Genomic DNA, 18,615 nt, shown 5'->3' on the forward strand with positions numbered 1-18,615 from the left:
TCACACAACGTGTCGGTGATGCAAGACCTGGTCAGCGACCACCTGTAGGACAATAAAACAACACTCCAATCAGATACCAATTAGTAAATAAAATCTTTCCTTTAAGAGATCACTTTTCATAATACACAGTACATCAGATAATATTGTTTGGTTTTACTGTAAACATTAGGTAATGCGTAATTACATCAGCTGCATTGCGCTGGCACATGTTGTGGACCAGATTCTCTCTATTCAGTGTTATCCTCCTGAGATTGACATGTGTCCTCTGTAGTGGACATTTTGTCCACATGCATATCCTTTTACTCTTTTAACTTATTCTATCAACCCCTGGTGTATTGTAAAAAGGACATCATGGGCTTTCCAGTGATATGGCATGTGTTTTTTTTTAATCAAGTTGAATGTATTCTTGGTTAAATATCACTCTACAGCCATAATCTGTTAATTTTTTTTTTTAAGTCTTTTCACACTGAAACGGTCCTGTGGTCCACTGTGTCCTGTGGACATGCTGTAAAATAAAAAATAAAGTTCAAAAAGCCTAAATTGTAAGATTTTTTTTTTTTTTTAACCCTAAATAGGAAGGAAATCACACAAAAAAAGTAATTGGAAGACTTTTTTTTTACTCGGTTCCCTGGAGGATATATAGGTGCGCACCATTCACAACACCAGCACATAAAAATATTAGATACATATTACAGTATTCAGTATCACCCAGGGCAACACAAAGTGGTACAAACTGTGCTCAGTGTTAGAAAGTTTCCATATGGTAACTTAGCTTCCTCTATATGTTAATGGTACACACATGGGCCGGTGGTAAAAGAGAGTAAAAAAAGGGGGTCTCCATAACATAAGCCAGTGTCTCTCTCTCTCTGAAAAAAAAATTGAAGTTTCTTGTTGTATACTGGAATGAGGTCAGACACGAGGCTCCTCATTGCACGCGCTGATTATTATTAGATTCCTTTTTTGTCCAATAGGAGCCGAGGTGGGCGTGAGTTTGGCGCGGAGGCAGGGTAGCGACAGCGTGCCATTGGTGGATTTTTATCGCCGTTGTATCTCAGGGAAGGGATAAATACAAGCAAAGGGTGGCCGGTGGACTGGAGGGCTGCTTGAAAAACTCGGTCTGCAGATGGAAGTAGGACAGTGTAACACTAGGCTGCTTCTTTTTTTCCTCCCCAGCACCAGCATGCATGGCTTTTGTTTCTACTAGAGGAGAGGAGAGGAGGACGGAGCTGATGCAGAGAGAGAAAAGGAAAAGCACTTACCTTATTATACACACTGTACTTTGGGAGCCCTTTGTAAAGTGCGCACAGTAGTGTGGCACTCTCAGTCTGCGCTCTGCAGCTGCAATAGAGAGACTATGTTCAGATTGATTTTATAACACAAGAAGGAAGAGACTGAGACAGAGAGATCTGCTCAGTGGAGAGTGGGCTTATATACTGTCCTGTGTTTGTTTGAACACCTTACAGAAACCTGGAAATTAAACTTTTTTTTTTTCTACACATCCAGCCTTTATTATTATAAGGCATCCAGCCTTTTTTATTATAAGGCTACACTGGACTGAACTGTTAACCGAGTTTTACTGCACATCATCTCAGGAGTGATTTCTTTTTTTTTTTACTCCGCTTCAAACTGTGAAGAGAGAGGGGAGAGAAAAAAAGAGCTGAGTTTGCTTTTAAAAGTGAGGACCAAGGAGGGAGAGAGACAGACAGACAGAGTAAGCACACCGCTCTCCCATAACTTGGGGCAAGCATGGTGCAGAAAATGAGCCACTCAGAGAGCACCGCCGAGGCGCTCTCCTTTTTTGCCGGGGATTCGAGCTCCGACTCCGGGGCGTGCATGGACTTGGACCCGGCCGCCTCGCCTCTTTCTCCGGCTTCCACGGCTTCCTCCTGCACCGCCGCCGGAGGAGGAGAGAACCCGGCGTGGTGCAAAACTCCCAGCGGCCACATCAAGAGACCCATGAACGCGTTCATGGTGTGGTCGCAGATCGAGAGGAGGAAGATCATGGAGCAGTCGCCGGACATGCACAACGCGGAGATCTCCAAGCGGCTGGGGAAGCGCTGGAAGCTGCTCAGAGACAGCGACAAGATCCCGTTCATCCGGGAGGCGGAGCGGCTCCGGCTCAAGCACATGGCGGACTACCCGGACTACAAGTACCGGCCGAGGAAGAAGGTGAAGTCGAGCAGCACCTCCTCCAAACCTGGCGACAACAAGGGAGAGAAACTGAACGGTAGCAACAACAACAACACCACCAGCAGCACTAAAACATCCTCATCTTCCAGGAAGAACGGATCCAAATCACCCAGCAGCAGCAGCAGCAAACCCCACAAATCACTCTTCGGGAGCAGCAGCAGTAGCACCAAAGCATCACCGTTTGCCTCTGAGCACACATCAGAGCACCACCACCACCACCATAACTCTCTCTACAAGTCCAAGTCCTCAGCAGCCAAGCAGATACCGGATGGGAAGAAGCCCAAGCGGGTGTATGTGTTCGGTAGTGGCGGCAGCAGCTTGAGCGTCAGCCCGGCGTCCTCCGTGGTTGTCCCGGCTAGCCCGACGCTCAGCAGCTCGGCGGACTCCAGCGACCCGCTCAGCCTGTACGAGGACGCGGCAGGCAGCGGCAGAGAGGAGGAGGGAGGAGCCGCAGACTCTCCCAGCAGCAGCGGCGGCACTTCGGAGCGCCACGCCGGGCACACATACAGCAGCAGTCGGCGGGCTTCCTCGCCGACTCCCTCCGGCTCTCACTCCTCCTCCTCCGCCTCCTCGTCCTCCGCCTCTTCGTCCTCTTCCTCCTCGGAGGAGGACGAGGAGTTCGAGGACGACATCCTCGACATGAACCCGAGCCCCAGCTTCGACAGCATGTCGCTGGGCAGCTTCGGCTCCTCGGTGCTGGACAGGGACTTGGATTTGAACTTTGAGTCCGGCTCCGGAGGCTCCCACTTCGAGTTCCCCGACTACTGCACGCCCGAAGTCAGCGAGATGATCTCCGGGGACTGGCTGGAGTCCACCATCTCCAACCTGGTGTTCACGTACTAAAAGGCGACAGGTAAAAAAATGTCCTGCAGAGCTCAAAATATGACCACAAACAGAAACAGGAGTCTTCTCTGGTTCAGTGGGCGTAATAGTTTGTGTTATAACTACTAGCCTACAGCAGACTGAAACTAGTCTCTTCTCGTCCAGAAGCTGCAAAACCTGGGAAACTTTAAAGCAAATAACTTGCTTTTTGTACTTTTCTTCGGATGCGTGGACAAGGAGGACTTTCAACCCACAGTGCAAACACGAGAAGGAAGGAGGGAGAAAGAGAGACTGTGTTTTCTGACAGTCCCTGAACTGTTTTTTTGAACTGAACAACTTTAACTGTGATTGATTTGCACGTTCACTTAATCAATGTTATTGCTGATTTGAAAAAAGAAAAGGGACATTTCACAACTTTTTACCGATCTGCCAAGTGAACTTCACCACTAAAAAAGGTACAGAAATAAGGACTGTCGTGTGCGACTTTTTTTTTTTTTTTTATTGTGGTGTGTGTCACCGAGAGGGATTTTTTAATGAAACCGAGTTGGGGGTTGATGTTTTTTAAAAAGTGGAAATATTTTCTCAAAAAGCAAAAAAACATGTTAAAGCATGATAGCCTACTTTTTGTTCACTATCTTGTTGCTGAGATTTTCCTGTGAGACTGTCGAGCAGTTTGAGAACTAGTATTAGGGGTTATTTAAATGGATATAGGTGGCAAGCTCGCTTCTCGGTTGTTCTCTTTAAAGAAAAAAAAAAAAAAAAAAAAAAAGGACATTGAAATAATCACCAGCTGTTGTAATTTTTTCAAACTTCAGGATTCAACTTCAAATCTGTGCTGAACTTTATATATACACGTGTTCTCTCTCTACGATTCAGGACCAAAATTGTTTCATTTCAGATGATAGCTTATAGAGAAATCCTCACCGATTTTTGTTGTTGTTTTACATCCTCTGAGCTTTTGTTTTTGTACATGTATTCAGATGCCATTTTATATGGGATGTTGTATTTATATACTGGGCCAAGCATTTTTTTAATTTTATTTTTATTTCTTGTATTCATGATCTAGTCCTGTTTTTGTTTTCTTAACACGGTTTGTTTGTCAGTATATGTCTGTCACATTTCCTTCTCAGGCGAAGGGCTAGAGTTTTAAAAACAACACAACTTTTTGATTTTATATTTAAATGTACACACTTTTTTGGACACTTAAAAAGAGAGGAAACAGTTTGATTATTTTCTCAGTGTATTTTTGTACAAATCTATATAGAAAATGGGGGAAGTCAACAACAATCGGTGTGTGTAGCCTACTAATACAGCTGTATTGGATTTCCGAATTTTTAATAATACCCCAGGCAGGCTGGTTTTCATGCTGCCTTCAAGTGCTCATGGCAAGCTCGTACTTATTTTTTACCGCCTGTTCAAAGGCTTTTGTAAAGGACAGCCAGCAAAATAGACCTTCTATCACTGTGGTGCCTATTGTTTGATTTTTAGAAATTTAAAGGCACCAAGGTATTTTCTACTTAAGTGACCTGAGCAGAGGAGATAGGCTAATATGAATCAGGTGTGTAATTGGTGTTTTAATTCACAAATTTGGCAAACTTTAAACTTTTACCAGCACGTACTGACAAGATCCCTGAACATCTTGTACTGTCAGAAGTGACATGATAGACGTAAAAACCCAGTTATAAGGATGCAATTACAATTTTCCCGACAGCACTTGAAAGCAGCACCAGCCTTTGTATCTGCCTACCTTCTACGTTTACAGTGCCAGTCTGCAGGCTCCTTAAAGATACAGGAATGCATTATTTCTAGAGGCTATTCCTGTGGACCATGTGGGTTTATAACAGCATCACTATCTCAAGCAGCCACTTGTTTTTTTTGCATTTCCCGTCAGATATCTTTGCCTAGGACAACAAATGAGGAGATTGTAGCTTTAAATTTGACTTATTTCTTGATGTTTTCATTAACTGATGTCACATTTTGCCGATGAACAGGCTCTCAATACAGCAAGCAAAACAACAAAGGGTGACAACATCAAGCATATTCAAATTTCTGACTTGAGTTCCGCAACACCTACTTGTTCTGCGTTTCTCATTGTATTTGAATATATAATCTTTTCTACTTGTCGGCTAACTATTAGCTAATAATTGTTTTAGTATCTTTATGGCATGGTGAATAGCATTTGTATTTCAGATTCAGGTTATTAGCTGTTGTGTTTTTCAGAAAAAAATGAAAAAATGAGGAAAAACGATGAAACGTGAACTCGATCTTTGTATATTTGACTGTATCATAAAGCAAAAAGATTGTGTGTTTATGTACGTTGTTGCTATCGAGGACAGGCACTGTCTAGAACTGCTATCTTTTACACATCCTTACTTACATTGAAGGTGGTCAGTTCAGGACTCTTTTTTTATATATATATGAAAGCATTTTTAAATATATTGACTTTATTTTTCATCCATCCTGTGCAATATGCTGTGTAGAATTATCATTTTATTGTCTCTAATCATGCCATAAACAAAGGAACCGCCCTTTTCTTTGAGACTCAGAGAAAGGGGGGGAACTCATGCCAGCTAAATTGTGTCCATTCACTGCCTGTCAGATTGTTGATATAAACTTGTGTACAGAACTTTTTCAAGGAAGGAAATAAATATCAGCTGGAACTGAAACTCTACAACTCTTTTCTTTATTTTTTCCTCCCTCTTTGACTTTCAGAAGCACAAAAAACAACAAGTTTGTACACTATATTCCGTAAATGATAAATAAAATGGCTAATATCAACTTGTAAATATAATTACCAACTTTGAGCATTGATTAGTATGCCATATGATCCTTTGGTAATGTTCCCAAAAAGATATAAAAGGATAGAATTCAAAGCAAGAACAGACGGTTTACCATTGCAGCTGCTTTCTTTAAAACTTTACCATATGGATTGGTTCCCAAAAGTGCTAAACATGGAATAACCATCAAACATGGGCTGAGAAATGACTAGGAAGAGCTTTTGGGAAAATCCACTCCAATTGTGTGACAACATACTGCATCCCCAATCACCACTTTCTTTAGAGGGAAGTAAAATGATTGTTGGGACTGCAGTGTGAGATGAAAAGATCGCATATTCTATAGAATAGATCTTTATTGTTAGTGTGCTAAGAACAATGAAAATATGTTTTGCAGTTCTTCAGCTGTATGCATCATAAAAGTATAAGTCAATAACTAAAATCAACAAATAACAGTGGAAGCAGAATATATATCAAGACAAGCAATAAAAACGAGATAAAGTGACCAGTGCAGTGTTGTTGAAGTAGCAGCATACTGGTTGTATAGCTGCAGGCATTTGTTTAGTTATTAATTATGAAAAATAAAGTTTTGCAAACATCTCCAACTATGGAAAAAAAGGGGCTTTGTTTCTCAAAGTTTCACACTAAGTGAGTATTGTCCATGTCTGCACATCCTTCTTAAGCCTTTTTTTGTACAATGTTTTCTACATTGAGTGTAAATGGCCCACAGATGGACCACCAAGCTCTTGTAAAGCTCATCACTGAGCTATGAAAAAGCACTCACACACACACATACACAGCACTTTTATTCCCAGTTACACTCCAATAGGCAGGACTGATTTTGAGAGTTTTATAGCAACACACCCCCTCCCTCCTCTCTATAGACTTAGGATGCATGGTCTTGATTCTGCAAAGCCTCTGGGAAGCTTATAACAGCACTCCGGAGCCAAGAAATAGATGCATTTATATAGACTCAGACAGAGCAAATCAATAAGATTATTTTAACCCTGTGGTGACACATATTTGATAGGTTTTCATGTTAAGCCCCCCCATAAGGCTTAAGTCTACATCATGCATTCAAAATGTATCTTAGTAGGGGGAGTGTTGATCTGAGACCCGGATGTCCCATACTGATGGTTAGATGGCCGTGAAGTGACTGAGTCCATACACAAATTGTAATCCCAACAACACTGAAGCACACTGATTTACCTGCACCTCAGATTATCTTTTGGTTTGAAGATGTGTATTGTCATAAATCCCCAACAAATTACCAAATTTGAGTGTGTTTAGTGTAAAACATCATAATAAATATAATGGATGCATGGATAGACGGATGTTTCCCTCCTATTACAAAACAATCAGTGTTAAAAAAGATGATGCATTAGAGAACACCTGCACATAACCACGTACTGCCTGCATCCTTTTTCACATCACCCCCTGGAAAGTCAGTATAGACTCATCTATACACGAAAAAGCTAACCTGTACCAACCAGATGACGCTTCCCAGGAGGAGACTACTACGTAACACATCTGTGCATTGTCCAGGTCGTACATCCATTCACCTTAGAGGCCACATTAAACAGACTATGAAGTGATGACGGTGAGCAGTTCTCCCACCATCCCATGACTAACAACACTGTTTCATTACTAATGTGCTTCTGTGACTAGCCAATTATGTTGCCTGCTTAGGTTTGTCTAATTGCCCAAAATGTGTTCCTGCTGAAGAATAAAATGTCGCTCATTTGCGTCATTAATAAAAGCTGCACATGTACCGGGGTCACTTTAATTGAGCCGAATGATAAGGAATAGCTGCAATAAAGGCGGTTTATTGGTTGAATTATCAGTACAAAAAGGTAAATCTTCTTGGGCTTCATCCCAGGAAAAAATGGATTCTATTTTATTCTAGCCCTGTTGTGCTGCTGTATGCTGGCTGTCTGGTGTTCAGACAGTCATGATTTCCCTTCCCCCTCTCCCAGACAGACCCTTATCGTGGGGGAAGGGCTGGTTTAGCAGCAGTCAGCCAAGGGCCCTCCAGCGTGGCTGACAAGCATGTCTGTCTACGGTATATGCGTGTCTCTGTATGTGTGTGTGTGTGTGGTTGAAATTCTATGCATAAAATTGAACCATATAACAGTCAAGCACTCTATCTCACACATTAACAAATATCTGTTTTTTTTGTTAATTGTTCCTCATTTTCCATCAGGATCAGTGGTATAACACAACAAACGTAACAGTGTGGCATCAAGGAATCTTCAGCACGCAGTATGAACCTTGCAGCATGTATTATATGCAATATATACAGTACTTTAGCTCTATTCTATTCTATTCTGTTGCATAATAGCTCAATTAGTTGTGTGAAATTACAGGTGCTGTAGCTGTTACGGCGTAAGAGCCATTATGTACGGTGTAAACACCAGTCGGTTGTTTGAGTTCATAGAGCTATATGCATGTTTTAATGTCGTAATTGGATGCAACATTACATTAAGATAGCGACACTTTAAGCATGTGCTTTCATTAAAAAAACTATATTATATATGTATGTAGCAAGCAAGCCGGTTAAATAAGCACTCTTGTGCATGTCAAATTAGTTTAACTGCCTGTGTGTAATGAGTGGGTAAGCAACATGACATCTAGTATGTGTTTCATAAAAAAATTAACATCAAAATCATGTTTGCTTTAGTCACCACGTACAATATTATGTATAGGAATTAGCCTGTGTGTGTGTGTGTGTGTGTGTGTGTGTGTGTGTGTGTGTCACGAGCTCTGAATCACAGCAATAGCATGACAGGAGAGGAGATAAGTGCAAGACACAAAACATGGAACTGCCTGTATTTTATACAGTACATTTCTGTGTGCAAAAAAGCAGCTCTGCTTGCAGTCGTAGAGGAAATACAGTGAGTGTGCACTAGTGCATTAATCCATAAGTGATGTTATGTAGCTGCTACGACTAAGCCCTTGCAGCATCACACCAGTATGCAGATATATGCATTTTTATCCGAGCTTAATTGGCTGTGCATATCTGCTGACTGTGCACAGAATGTAAACACTGTCTGTTCTTTTCAGCTGCTCAGTCATATGCATTTTGTAATACCCAGCATATATTACTTTATTTCCCAACACCCCTGATGATAAATATGTATCATGCATGGAGATAATATCTTCAGCGTGTGGTATAATCTTGCAAATTTTACTAACAGCTCCAGCACTTCTGTGTCTGTGTGTATGTGTGTTTCTCTGTGTGTGTTAAGCTCCTCTAAGCTGTATGTAGCCTGTTCAGTGTGCAGTCTCATGCCTGGCTCAGCTGACTCCGCAGTGGGAGATATGCAGGCAGCAGCCAGGGCAGAGCAGAGCAGAGCTGCTGGAGTCAGTGGCCCAGTAAAACCACAGCAGGGAGGATAAGAGCTCCGCCGGAGGGGGGGCGAGAGAGGCATGACTGTATCTCTATGTCGGCCTGTCTGTATAGGTACGCTCAGCCCAGAGGGGGTGGATGGTGTGGGTGGTGGTGCTGGTGGTGGGGATATGACTGTTTCCCCCCATCTCTCTGTTTTATACATTTTTTAAAACATATTTCCTGTTGCACTAACACCACGTGTTTCTGTTGTTTTCAATTCACATCCCTTATTCATTATTTATCTCTATCTGTCTGGCATATGAATAGAGGACACAGTGGTGGTGTCTGTTATCTTGACTTTTCTCTAGTCTCTACCTGACTCCGGCTCTGTCTATACGCATCTGAGATGTTCCCGTAGGCTTGCATTCACTTCACGCAAACAGAAAAAAACATCATGCAGACTGGAACTCACAGACAAGTTCCTGTTTGTTTGTCTGTCTGTCTGGTTTGTTTTCAGGACCCAGGTGGTTGTGGGTGAGAGTGGTACTTCCTGTGTGTCTGCCTTGTCTACCTGTGCGTCTGCCAAAGAGACAGAAGAACTACCTGTTCGTCTGTTGGAAGCAAGTGCGGTATAACAGGCAGGATCACATTTTTTTTTACATGTGCGTGTGTCTAATGACTGTCGTTGCATGTATTTGCACGTCTGTTGTCTGTCTGGTTGATTTCTCTATCTGGGGCATGAAAATATTACAATCAGGATAAAAGAGAAAGACTTACAACTGGCAAAGGGGAGACACATTATGACTTACAGTATTCTCTGCCTCTGTAGGTCTCTGTTGTCTACTCTACTTTACTATCTCTTCCGCCTCCCCTCCAACACACACACACACACACACACACACACACAGTCAAAACGCCACCACCACTGACTCCAACACCAGTAGCATCTTGTGTTTACTATAGACCTGGAAATGATCTCGCTAAAAGGTGATCCACAGCACTTTGTCTAAATAAAAACAACAGAAATGCATATGGAAGTAGTTCGACCACAAGTGTATAGAACTTTTTGATAGAAAAACCTATAAATTTCCCACATTTTAGGATGCAATCAGGTTTCTGTTAGTAATTAGCAGCAGGTTATAATAGCCTAATACAGTGTTTCCCAAACGTCTTCACATCAAGGACCCCTAAATTGACACAAATCAGACCATGGACCTCCCCCCTCCCCACAATTTTGTTTCAGGGTCCCCCATCTGATAGGATTTTTTGTTTTAAATGTTATAATACAGAAAGTGTATGAAACCCATGACCAAAACAGTCATACCGTCATTGTGTTACTTATGGATGGAATTATAGTGAGATTAATTTATCCCCCCTTTTTGCTGGGGACCCCCTTGAACCTCCTCGAAGACCCCTGGGGGTCTCCCGGACCCCACTTTGAAAACCACAGGCCTAAAAGTCTGGACTGATAATTAAAACAGAGTATTTATAAAACTACCAAATTTGCATGCATATGGATTTAAACAATAAATCTATATATAATTAAATTAAAGGAGTACAATTAAGTAATTAAATAATGATAGTGTTATCACCAAAATATCTCCGTAAAACCATAAAAAAAAGTATAACCTGAGAATCAACAAAAAAGTAAATTTTTCTAAACCTCACAGGCCTCCTTCACCTTGTAGCAGCGTTGTCATTATTTCTATTTACGTGCCACCCTGTGCAATCCAAAAACAATGAAACCTTTTTCCTTTTGTCTCTTCCTTTGTTCCCCTACTGCTGCTGCTGCTGCTGCTGTCCAGACACAATGGTCGTCTCCAGGCGCTGCATGCATCCAAGAAAGTTCTTGTGTTCTAAGCCGTGCCATGTGTAGGCTATACACCTGACATTGAGGAAAAAAAGACAAGCAAGGAGAGAAGAAAGAAATGATGAAGCACAGTTTAAAGTGTTGCTTTTAGTGGCCACTAAAATAAGAGATGACTCATAGATAGTTATCAAAATGGGGAACCCTGCAAGATGCAAATGAATAAAAACGATAAGTTAAAGGTACAGGAATGCATTATTTCTAGAGGTTATTCCTGTGGACCATGTGGGTTTCTAACAGCATCACTATCTAAAGCAGCCACTTGTTTTTTTTTTTGTATTTCCCATCAGATATCTTTGCCTATACGACAACAAATGAGGAGATTGTAGCTTTAAATTTGACTTATGTCTTGATGTTTTTCATTAACTGATGTCATAAAAATGAATTAAATTAAGATAAATTCATTACAGAGAGAGACAGATAGATTAATTAACTTAATTGACTGGGGGGAAACTACTGATCAAGTGGAAGTTCGTGAGCTCAAAACAAAATAAATAAATAAATAAATCTAATGTGAAACCATGCAGACAATGAACCAGCGTGCTGCTCCCTCTGTTAGTAATCACACATCTCTCCAACAGTCCGTCTCTCTACTGTTTGTGCTGCATAGAGTTGTTTGACTTTGAGAGAGGGCGGGACTCTTTGGAGAGCGAAATGAACTAGGCGCGGCCAAAAAGGAGCCCCATCCATCTATCACACGTGTAGACAAAGAGGGGACTCCACAACACAAAGCTGGATGTTGCCCTCTCACAAACTTTTTCCTGCGACTCACAACGACGCGCGCAAAAACTCCAAAACACCCTGCAGGTGAGTTGTCCTCTGCTTTTTACTTGAGTGCTTTTCGAATTTTATTACCAGTTAAAAGTTTGCTGCTGTAGTTTGGTGCGTCAGCGCTCCAAAACTTGAGAGCACAAAGCAGGAGAGAGAGAGAGAGAGACACAGAGAATGAGAGGAGAGAGAGAGAGAGAGAGAGAGAGAGAGGAGCGGTCCCCTTTTCCTTTGTCTACTTGAGGGGATGCTCTGGCACGCATCTTCATAACGCGCAATAATACTCAACATATGAGACTGTAAATTAATTGTCAGAGAGCTTTTATCAGTGGAGGTGAGATGGAGTTTGCGCTGCTGCTGTGTTTTTGTCTCTTGGGGATGTTTGCGACGCACAAGACAAAGCAACATGCCTGTCAGAAGTTTGCGCAGAAAAAGGAGCTTTTACGCACGCTGGAAAACAGACAAAAGTGACAAGTGATAGTTCCTAAATAGTTTGTAAACAGTTTTCGTGCAGGAGTTTTATGACAGTGGTTGTTTGTGTTCTGGTGAAGTTGCCAGTGTGCACTGAGGGAATTCAGAACAATGCAATCAGGTGTAAAGTGTCCAAGAAACAACAACAACAGTGACACGGAATTTAAACTTGTTGCACGGAATAAGGAATAATGTTTGGAGGGCAAAAAAGATGAGCATGAAATAGGTGAGAATAAAAATCAGTAAGAAACTTGTTGTAGTTTTATTGGAGACAGAGCAACAGGTATAGTAAGTCGCTGCAGCCTCTTTGTTACAGTAAAGGCTCCTTTGTTCTCAGTCCATACAAAGAAAAGCAGCAGAAAAGGAGCGCAAATCCACAAGGAAACAACTTTCTGGAACGCTTGTAAATGATTTTCATGGGATACAAAATATTTTTAATTTAGTTTTTTGAGCTCAAAAGTGTAGAAAAAGCTTTTATTTCACATTTTTTTCCCTTTTTAAATATATAAAACCCCGCCGGGAGCACGTCATGATAAATAGGCCCTATAACTCGAGGCTTATTTGAGAGTTTCACCTTCATTTTTTTATTAGGTGTCTAAAACATTACAAATGTAGTTTAAATTATTATTTTTTTAAACTTTCTTCATCACGTGAAGGTGTGGCCAAACAACTTGTTTGAATTTGCTGCATTCCATTGTGTAGTATAGCCCTACCCTTCAACTTTTTATTAGGCAACATAGAAGACAATTTGCACTCACAGGATTTATTTGTTATGTGAAACAAAATTAGTTTTGCATTCTGCAAAACATTTGGTTTTGGATATGTTCGTTTTTCTAACTTTTTTCCAGCTCAATACCAACTTTTACAACATATTACTGCACCTAAAGTGTTACTTATTCAATATCATTCATCAAACAATGTATTCATTTTCTTATTTTTCTTTTACAAATTTTAAACAAATTAACAAATTTGTTGCACTTAAATAAAGTTTTAACTACTCTGCTTTTTTTTTTCTTTTTCTTGATTCCTCTAGGATCTGTGTCCTTAGGTGGATTTTAACACCAGATTAACCAGCGAAGCGTTTTCTCCTGCTTGGAGGTTAAGGAAAGAAAAATATGTGGAAATCACATGGAAGATGTACCGAGTCACCTATCAAGCGGCTTTTGAGACGCAGAGGAGGATTAAGAGACTGTGCAGTTTGCTTTTTAGAGAAGGTGAAGACTCATCTCATGAGGATTTAAACTTCAGGAGCAGCAGTGCCAGGCGGGATGCATTTCAGGCACATTTGGAAATCTGAAAAACTCATGGAGACACTTTGAGGATTATAAAGATGTGCAGCGTGTGTCTCTCCACAAGACAAGGTCCCTGCAGCCCAAAGCCACCGGGATAGCAGGATATTGCATTTATGATCCTCCTCGGCCCTCCGCATTGGTAGGTGATATTACTTTGTACTGGGATGTGGCACTTGTTCAACCTCTTGTTTGTTTGCAGGGCTGTCTTCTTCACCTGGAAGCAGCACACCACCCCAAGACACACACACACACACACACACACACACACACACACACACACACACACACACACACACACACACACACACACACACACACACACACACACACACACACACACGCACACACACACACAACCCCCAGTTATTTCCCAATATCAGTTGAATTTTGGTAGAGGCTGTGTTGCCCTATACATAGCTATTTATGGTGCACTTGCCATACCTTATGTGGGATCAAAGTTTGCAAGAAAAGATCAAGATTCATCTGATAAAAATTGATTTTGAGAAAAAAAAGAAGAAGAAAAAAATCAATGCTCTGAATCACTCTTAAACAATTTCCCCTCTAACCTGTGGTAGTTTGGAGACTATCCTAATGTCATTATGTCATTCACGACGTATCATGTCATATTAGAGCTGGGCAATATATAAATATTATATTGATATCGTGATATGAGACTAAATATCGTCTTAGATTTTGCATATGGTAATATGGCATAAGTGTTCCTGGTTTTAAAGGCTGCATTACAGTAAAGTGATGTATTTTTCTCAACTTACCAGGCTGTTCTACCTCTTCTATTATTTGCCTTTACCAACTTAGTCATTGTATCCACATTACTGATGTTTATTTTTAAAAGATCTAATTGTGTGAATATTTTGTAAAAGCACATTAACTCTATATATCATCGTAATATTAATATCAAGGTATTTGGCAAAAAATATCGTAATATTTGATTTTCTCCATATCGGCCAGCCCTATATCATGTCAGTCGCTCGTCATTGCTCCCCAGAAATTAAGTTTGGACAACAATCTGGGATTTAAAAAAAAAAATGATACAGAAACTCTGCCACAGCCTGGGGTTTTGTAAGCGGAAGACGCAACTTGAAAGCTTGACTTTTCACACTTGCCATATACTTGAACACACAGTTAGAAACACATTTAGCCAATAAAACGCCTAAAGCGCTTCATGAACGTACACAAGTTTGTGGCACCACATGACCATGAGCCTATTGACTGCACCATGTATAGCGTAATTATTAAATAATTTAATGTTGACGATTAATGATAGATTATATGCATATTTCTTGGTATGCACTATATAAAATCTTTATTTTTTATTTGGAAAGATTGTGTACATTTTCCTGACTGTATGCAACTTCATTGTGTTATATGCAAAGTTTCTGTTTTGGCAGAATTGACTCATCCAGTGCAGTCTGTTTTGCCTAATTCATTTGTTCAAAATCAGCTCTTCTGTGTTACGTGCCATCTGATGTGTGGTGTTACTGCAGCTTGTTCACTTGACTCCAGTCAGAGAAATGTTTCCTCAAAGTACGGGAGAGAATGAGCTTTAAAATGAAGACGATTCAGCCTGTTTTTATGCTTCATTTAATTTAAGGCAGGGTGTTATATCTTGGAAAAAAAAGTCAGGAGAGATGCAGGCAGCCCCTTTAACCCGTGCTTGTATACTATATGGGAGTGTGACAGAGAGAGAGAGAGAGAGAGAGAGAGAGAGAAACACTCACTCCTTATCAATGATGTCATTGAGAGCCAATGAGAGCAGGCAGTGGTACTCCAGGCTCCGCCTCCGGCCTCTGTGCATGGCAGCCCACATGGTCCTGCAGCATCACATGTTCTCCATGCCTTTACTCTGCTGCAGAGAGAGGCAGAGATAAAGAGATGTTGCTCTTGGCTGTGTGATGCTCTTATGTTACAGTTACTCTACCACGTCCCGCTCAGAAATAGCTCGTTTATCACCGTAAGCGTATGCGAAAGGAAAAACTTGAAGGGTTGAGGAGACATATTTGTGTTTACATTAATGATTAGCAAAAAAAAAATCCATCAGTCCCTGAAACATTAGTACGAATGTGAGGAAACAACATCCAGGCTGATGGAGATAAATTATTACTGATAAGCTCAGCCAACTGATACTCTCTTTTTTATGTGGCAGTAAATTAATTTATGCTTTTAAGAGGCTAAATTATAGAAAAATAATTCTAAAAGATTACCTTAATTCATCCCCAAACATCAAATTTATAGGGGGAAAAGATTGTAAGGGTATCCATGTCGACTTAAGGACGATTTACCTGCACTTGTGAACAGTGGAGCTTTGAGACTCGAGGGAAACGGCCTCCTGCTGCTCTTTTGGAACAGGCTCAGTCTGTAAATGACTGGATCAGTGATGTGGGTCAGTCAACACTGTGACACACAGGTGGGACAGATGTAGGTCAGTGGTAGAGTATGGGTGCTGATGAGTCATGCATATACATAGGGCCAGAGGACGCGAGAAAGAGAGGGAGAAAGAGAGAGGATGCTCAGAGTGCATGCTGTGCATTTCATCATGACCATCCACAAGACATGCTGAGGTCACACTTAACTTAATTTCTGCTTGAGCAACTCTTGAATTTCCCCTATCTTGTTTGATTGTTATAAATGAAATTGTGTATGAGTGCTGCAGGGATGACATATTTTTGTAGGCCAATACGAAGGTAGCATTGCACGGTCCCCTCAAAATAAAGCCAATGGCCCAATCCCAATGTCCCCCCTTAGGCCTTAAGCCCTGAACCCTCAGGGACTTGACTGACGAATGGTTGATGAATAAACCAGGTGTGTAACATAAAGTAACTACTCTGATTTCATGTGTTTTTTTTATGTACCATCTTAAATCCTTAATGTTAATGTTTCGGTGCACATTTAAATATGCCTGGCTGAACAACCATTTGCCGTCCTCTTTGTTTACCTTTTTTTTTTTTTTACGCCACGGGGCTTCCCCTGGTAACTCTGTGTTTAACCTCGCAGTGCTATGAATTGTGGGTAATTTCCTCAGGCAAAGTCTGCAGAAATGCGGACTTACGGAAAGTACTCATAAAAGGGCTTAAAAGGTCTGCGAGAGGGCCCTCTAGGACTTGACGATTTGACAGTGGGACAGCCCTAAATCTTCACGGACTTTGCAGGCTCACACCTCAAAGTCTGCGAGTGTGGACATTGGGATTGGGCCAGTGTGATTTCTCGTATTGGATTTGGATTATTGCAGGAAAATGCGGCAAACAAACATTTATGATACTTACACGTTTTGTTCGGCAAGATAATCTTCACAAATTAACTTTTCACTTCTATGATTTTTGAAGCATAAATGCAATTGCCAGAAGTAAAAACGCTAACGTTATGCTATAAACACACTACACCAAGGTCACATGACTTTACGTCACCACCACTAAGCTAAAGGTGGACGAGTGCTTCAAAATTCACGAGTGGGATATTTACTGACGTATCTCATATCGTAGAACAAAACGTTAATCTTGAACTTGTGGTAACCACGGACCTTATTTCAGGCATCAAGCTAAAAATAAAAAAAACACATTGACTTCCAGACGAGGGAACCGGAAATGCAGTTCCTGCAGCTCTCTATATAGACTATAGTACTGAACGATGTCTGCACTGTTAAGCACATGTTTTACAAATTTCCACTGCGAGGTAGCTTTATATGAGAATAATATATGTGTGCAATTTTGTCTTTTTCGTTTAATTTGTAAGTACTCTGCGAATTAATTCCCGCTTATAACATCTGGAGCCCAAAACTACCCTGCGCTACTATTCACCTGCTGCTGTGGGATTACAAGTGTGCAGATTCAGTCCACTACCAGTTAATGAAGTTGTGAGTAAAACAGAAACATCAGGTTTGGCATGACGAATCGTTGTGACGGGCCCAGCACTGAGCTCTTAATAGGCATCGCCCAGCCATGGTTCCTGCTACAATACAGTATGCTCCGCTGTGTGTAGCTTAATTGCGTTGCTTATCTGTAATGCTATTATCAAGTACAGTGCAGTTTTCATAACATTTTGCCATTTGCTGGACGCTTTATGAGAGAATGCATTTTTTTCCATACAGACGTCCCAGTGGGAGCTTCTAAACCTAATCCATTGAGTTACACGGGACAACATTTGCACAGCAATCTGTGGCATCTTCCAGCTCCCAAAGTCTCAATATCCCTCTAAGCTGGAATGCTCATTAAAAAATGGGCAATGGTTTCCCACCATCTTCGTTTTCTGCAGCATATGCCCAACTAAATCTGTGTCACCATATAATCTCCCATCCCATCGGTATTTGCTATTACATTAATATAAAGTACTTCATTCTTTTTCTTCTGGTGGAGTCTGATTAGGACCACAAAGCACAAAAGAAAGTACTGCATTCACAACAATCCCACAGCATTGTGCTCTGCGTTATTCTTTCCTAGTTATATTTCTTTAATGCACTGCATGTCCGTGAGCTGGCCTGATGTTATGCAAAGTGCATTAGACTAGAATAGGCCTCCAACATTAGGCCTAGAATAACCAATCACTGCCGTATAAGCCTAATTCTCTCAGACATCCCGTGGTCAGCCTCGGGAAAGCCATCAGGTTTAGTTTTACCACTCATTGCATGTAGCTTGTGGGCATTACATGAAATCACTATAATACATGGATGTGTACACTAAGTAGATTTTCTGGTTCATCAAACAACAAAATGGACAACAAATACCAGTTAAGGTCCAATCTGTTTTTGCATGAACCACTGTTGACCCATTACTGTATGTGTTTACATTGTGTTTAATTGATTTTTGCACTCTGACATGTAACGTTTGATGCTCTGATACAAGCACTGACAGATGGACAACTAGATTTCTAGCTGGAACAAACAGATTTTGAACAAAAAAAAGACTCAATTGATAAAGATGAGTACTCAAAAAACAACAAATTTTGTTTAATTCTCCCCACCAGCTGAATTTGGGTTGATGCTCCCTTTGTGCATAAGATACAGCGAGTCATACAGGACACTACACCGCGGGTACAGTACAGTAAATTACAGTGCAGTAAAACATTAGGCCCACCGTCACTAATCGTGAC

The 18,615-nt window shown here is 41.0% G+C and overlaps 1 protein-coding gene and 1 long non-coding RNA gene across 3 annotated transcripts in view; both read left to right on the top strand.

Moving 5' to 3' along the window:
• The first annotated feature begins 384 nt into the window (after positions 1-384).
• On the top strand, positions 385-5,678 carry sox4b (SRY-box transcription factor 4b). Its single transcript, XM_074654215.1, has one exon. The coding sequence runs from the start codon at positions 1,747-1,749 to the stop codon at positions 3,031-3,033; it is 1,287 nt and encodes a 428-aa protein (XP_074510316.1). The 5' UTR covers positions 385-1,746; the 3' UTR covers positions 3,034-5,678.
• A 5,959-nt stretch (positions 5,679-11,637) lies between these two features.
• LOC141779405 (uncharacterized) overlaps positions 11,638-18,615 on the top strand; it is a 127,238-nt gene continuing 120,260 nt past the window's right edge. Inside the window, exons 1-2 of one of the 2 annotated variants that reach the window (XR_012596282.1) lie at positions 11,638-11,791; positions 13,257-13,654. This is a non-coding gene — a long non-coding RNA (uncharacterized LOC141779405). Of the gene's footprint in view, positions 11,792-12,325; positions 12,450-13,256; positions 13,655-18,615 lie in introns of those variants that run through there. The other variant, XR_012596283.1, reaches the window with a different exon arrangement.

The sequence above is a fragment of the Sebastes fasciatus genome, chromosome 12, assembly GCF_043250625.1.
Source record: "Sebastes fasciatus isolate fSebFas1 chromosome 12, fSebFas1.pri, whole genome shotgun sequence".
NCBI lineage: Eukaryota > Metazoa > Chordata > Actinopteri > Perciformes > Sebastidae > Sebastes > Sebastes fasciatus.

Coding starts and splice junctions, on each gene's coding strand:
- sox4b (XM_074654215.1), top strand. CDS start 1,747: ATGGTGCAGAAAATGAGCCACTCAGAGAGCACCGCCGAGGCGCTCTCC.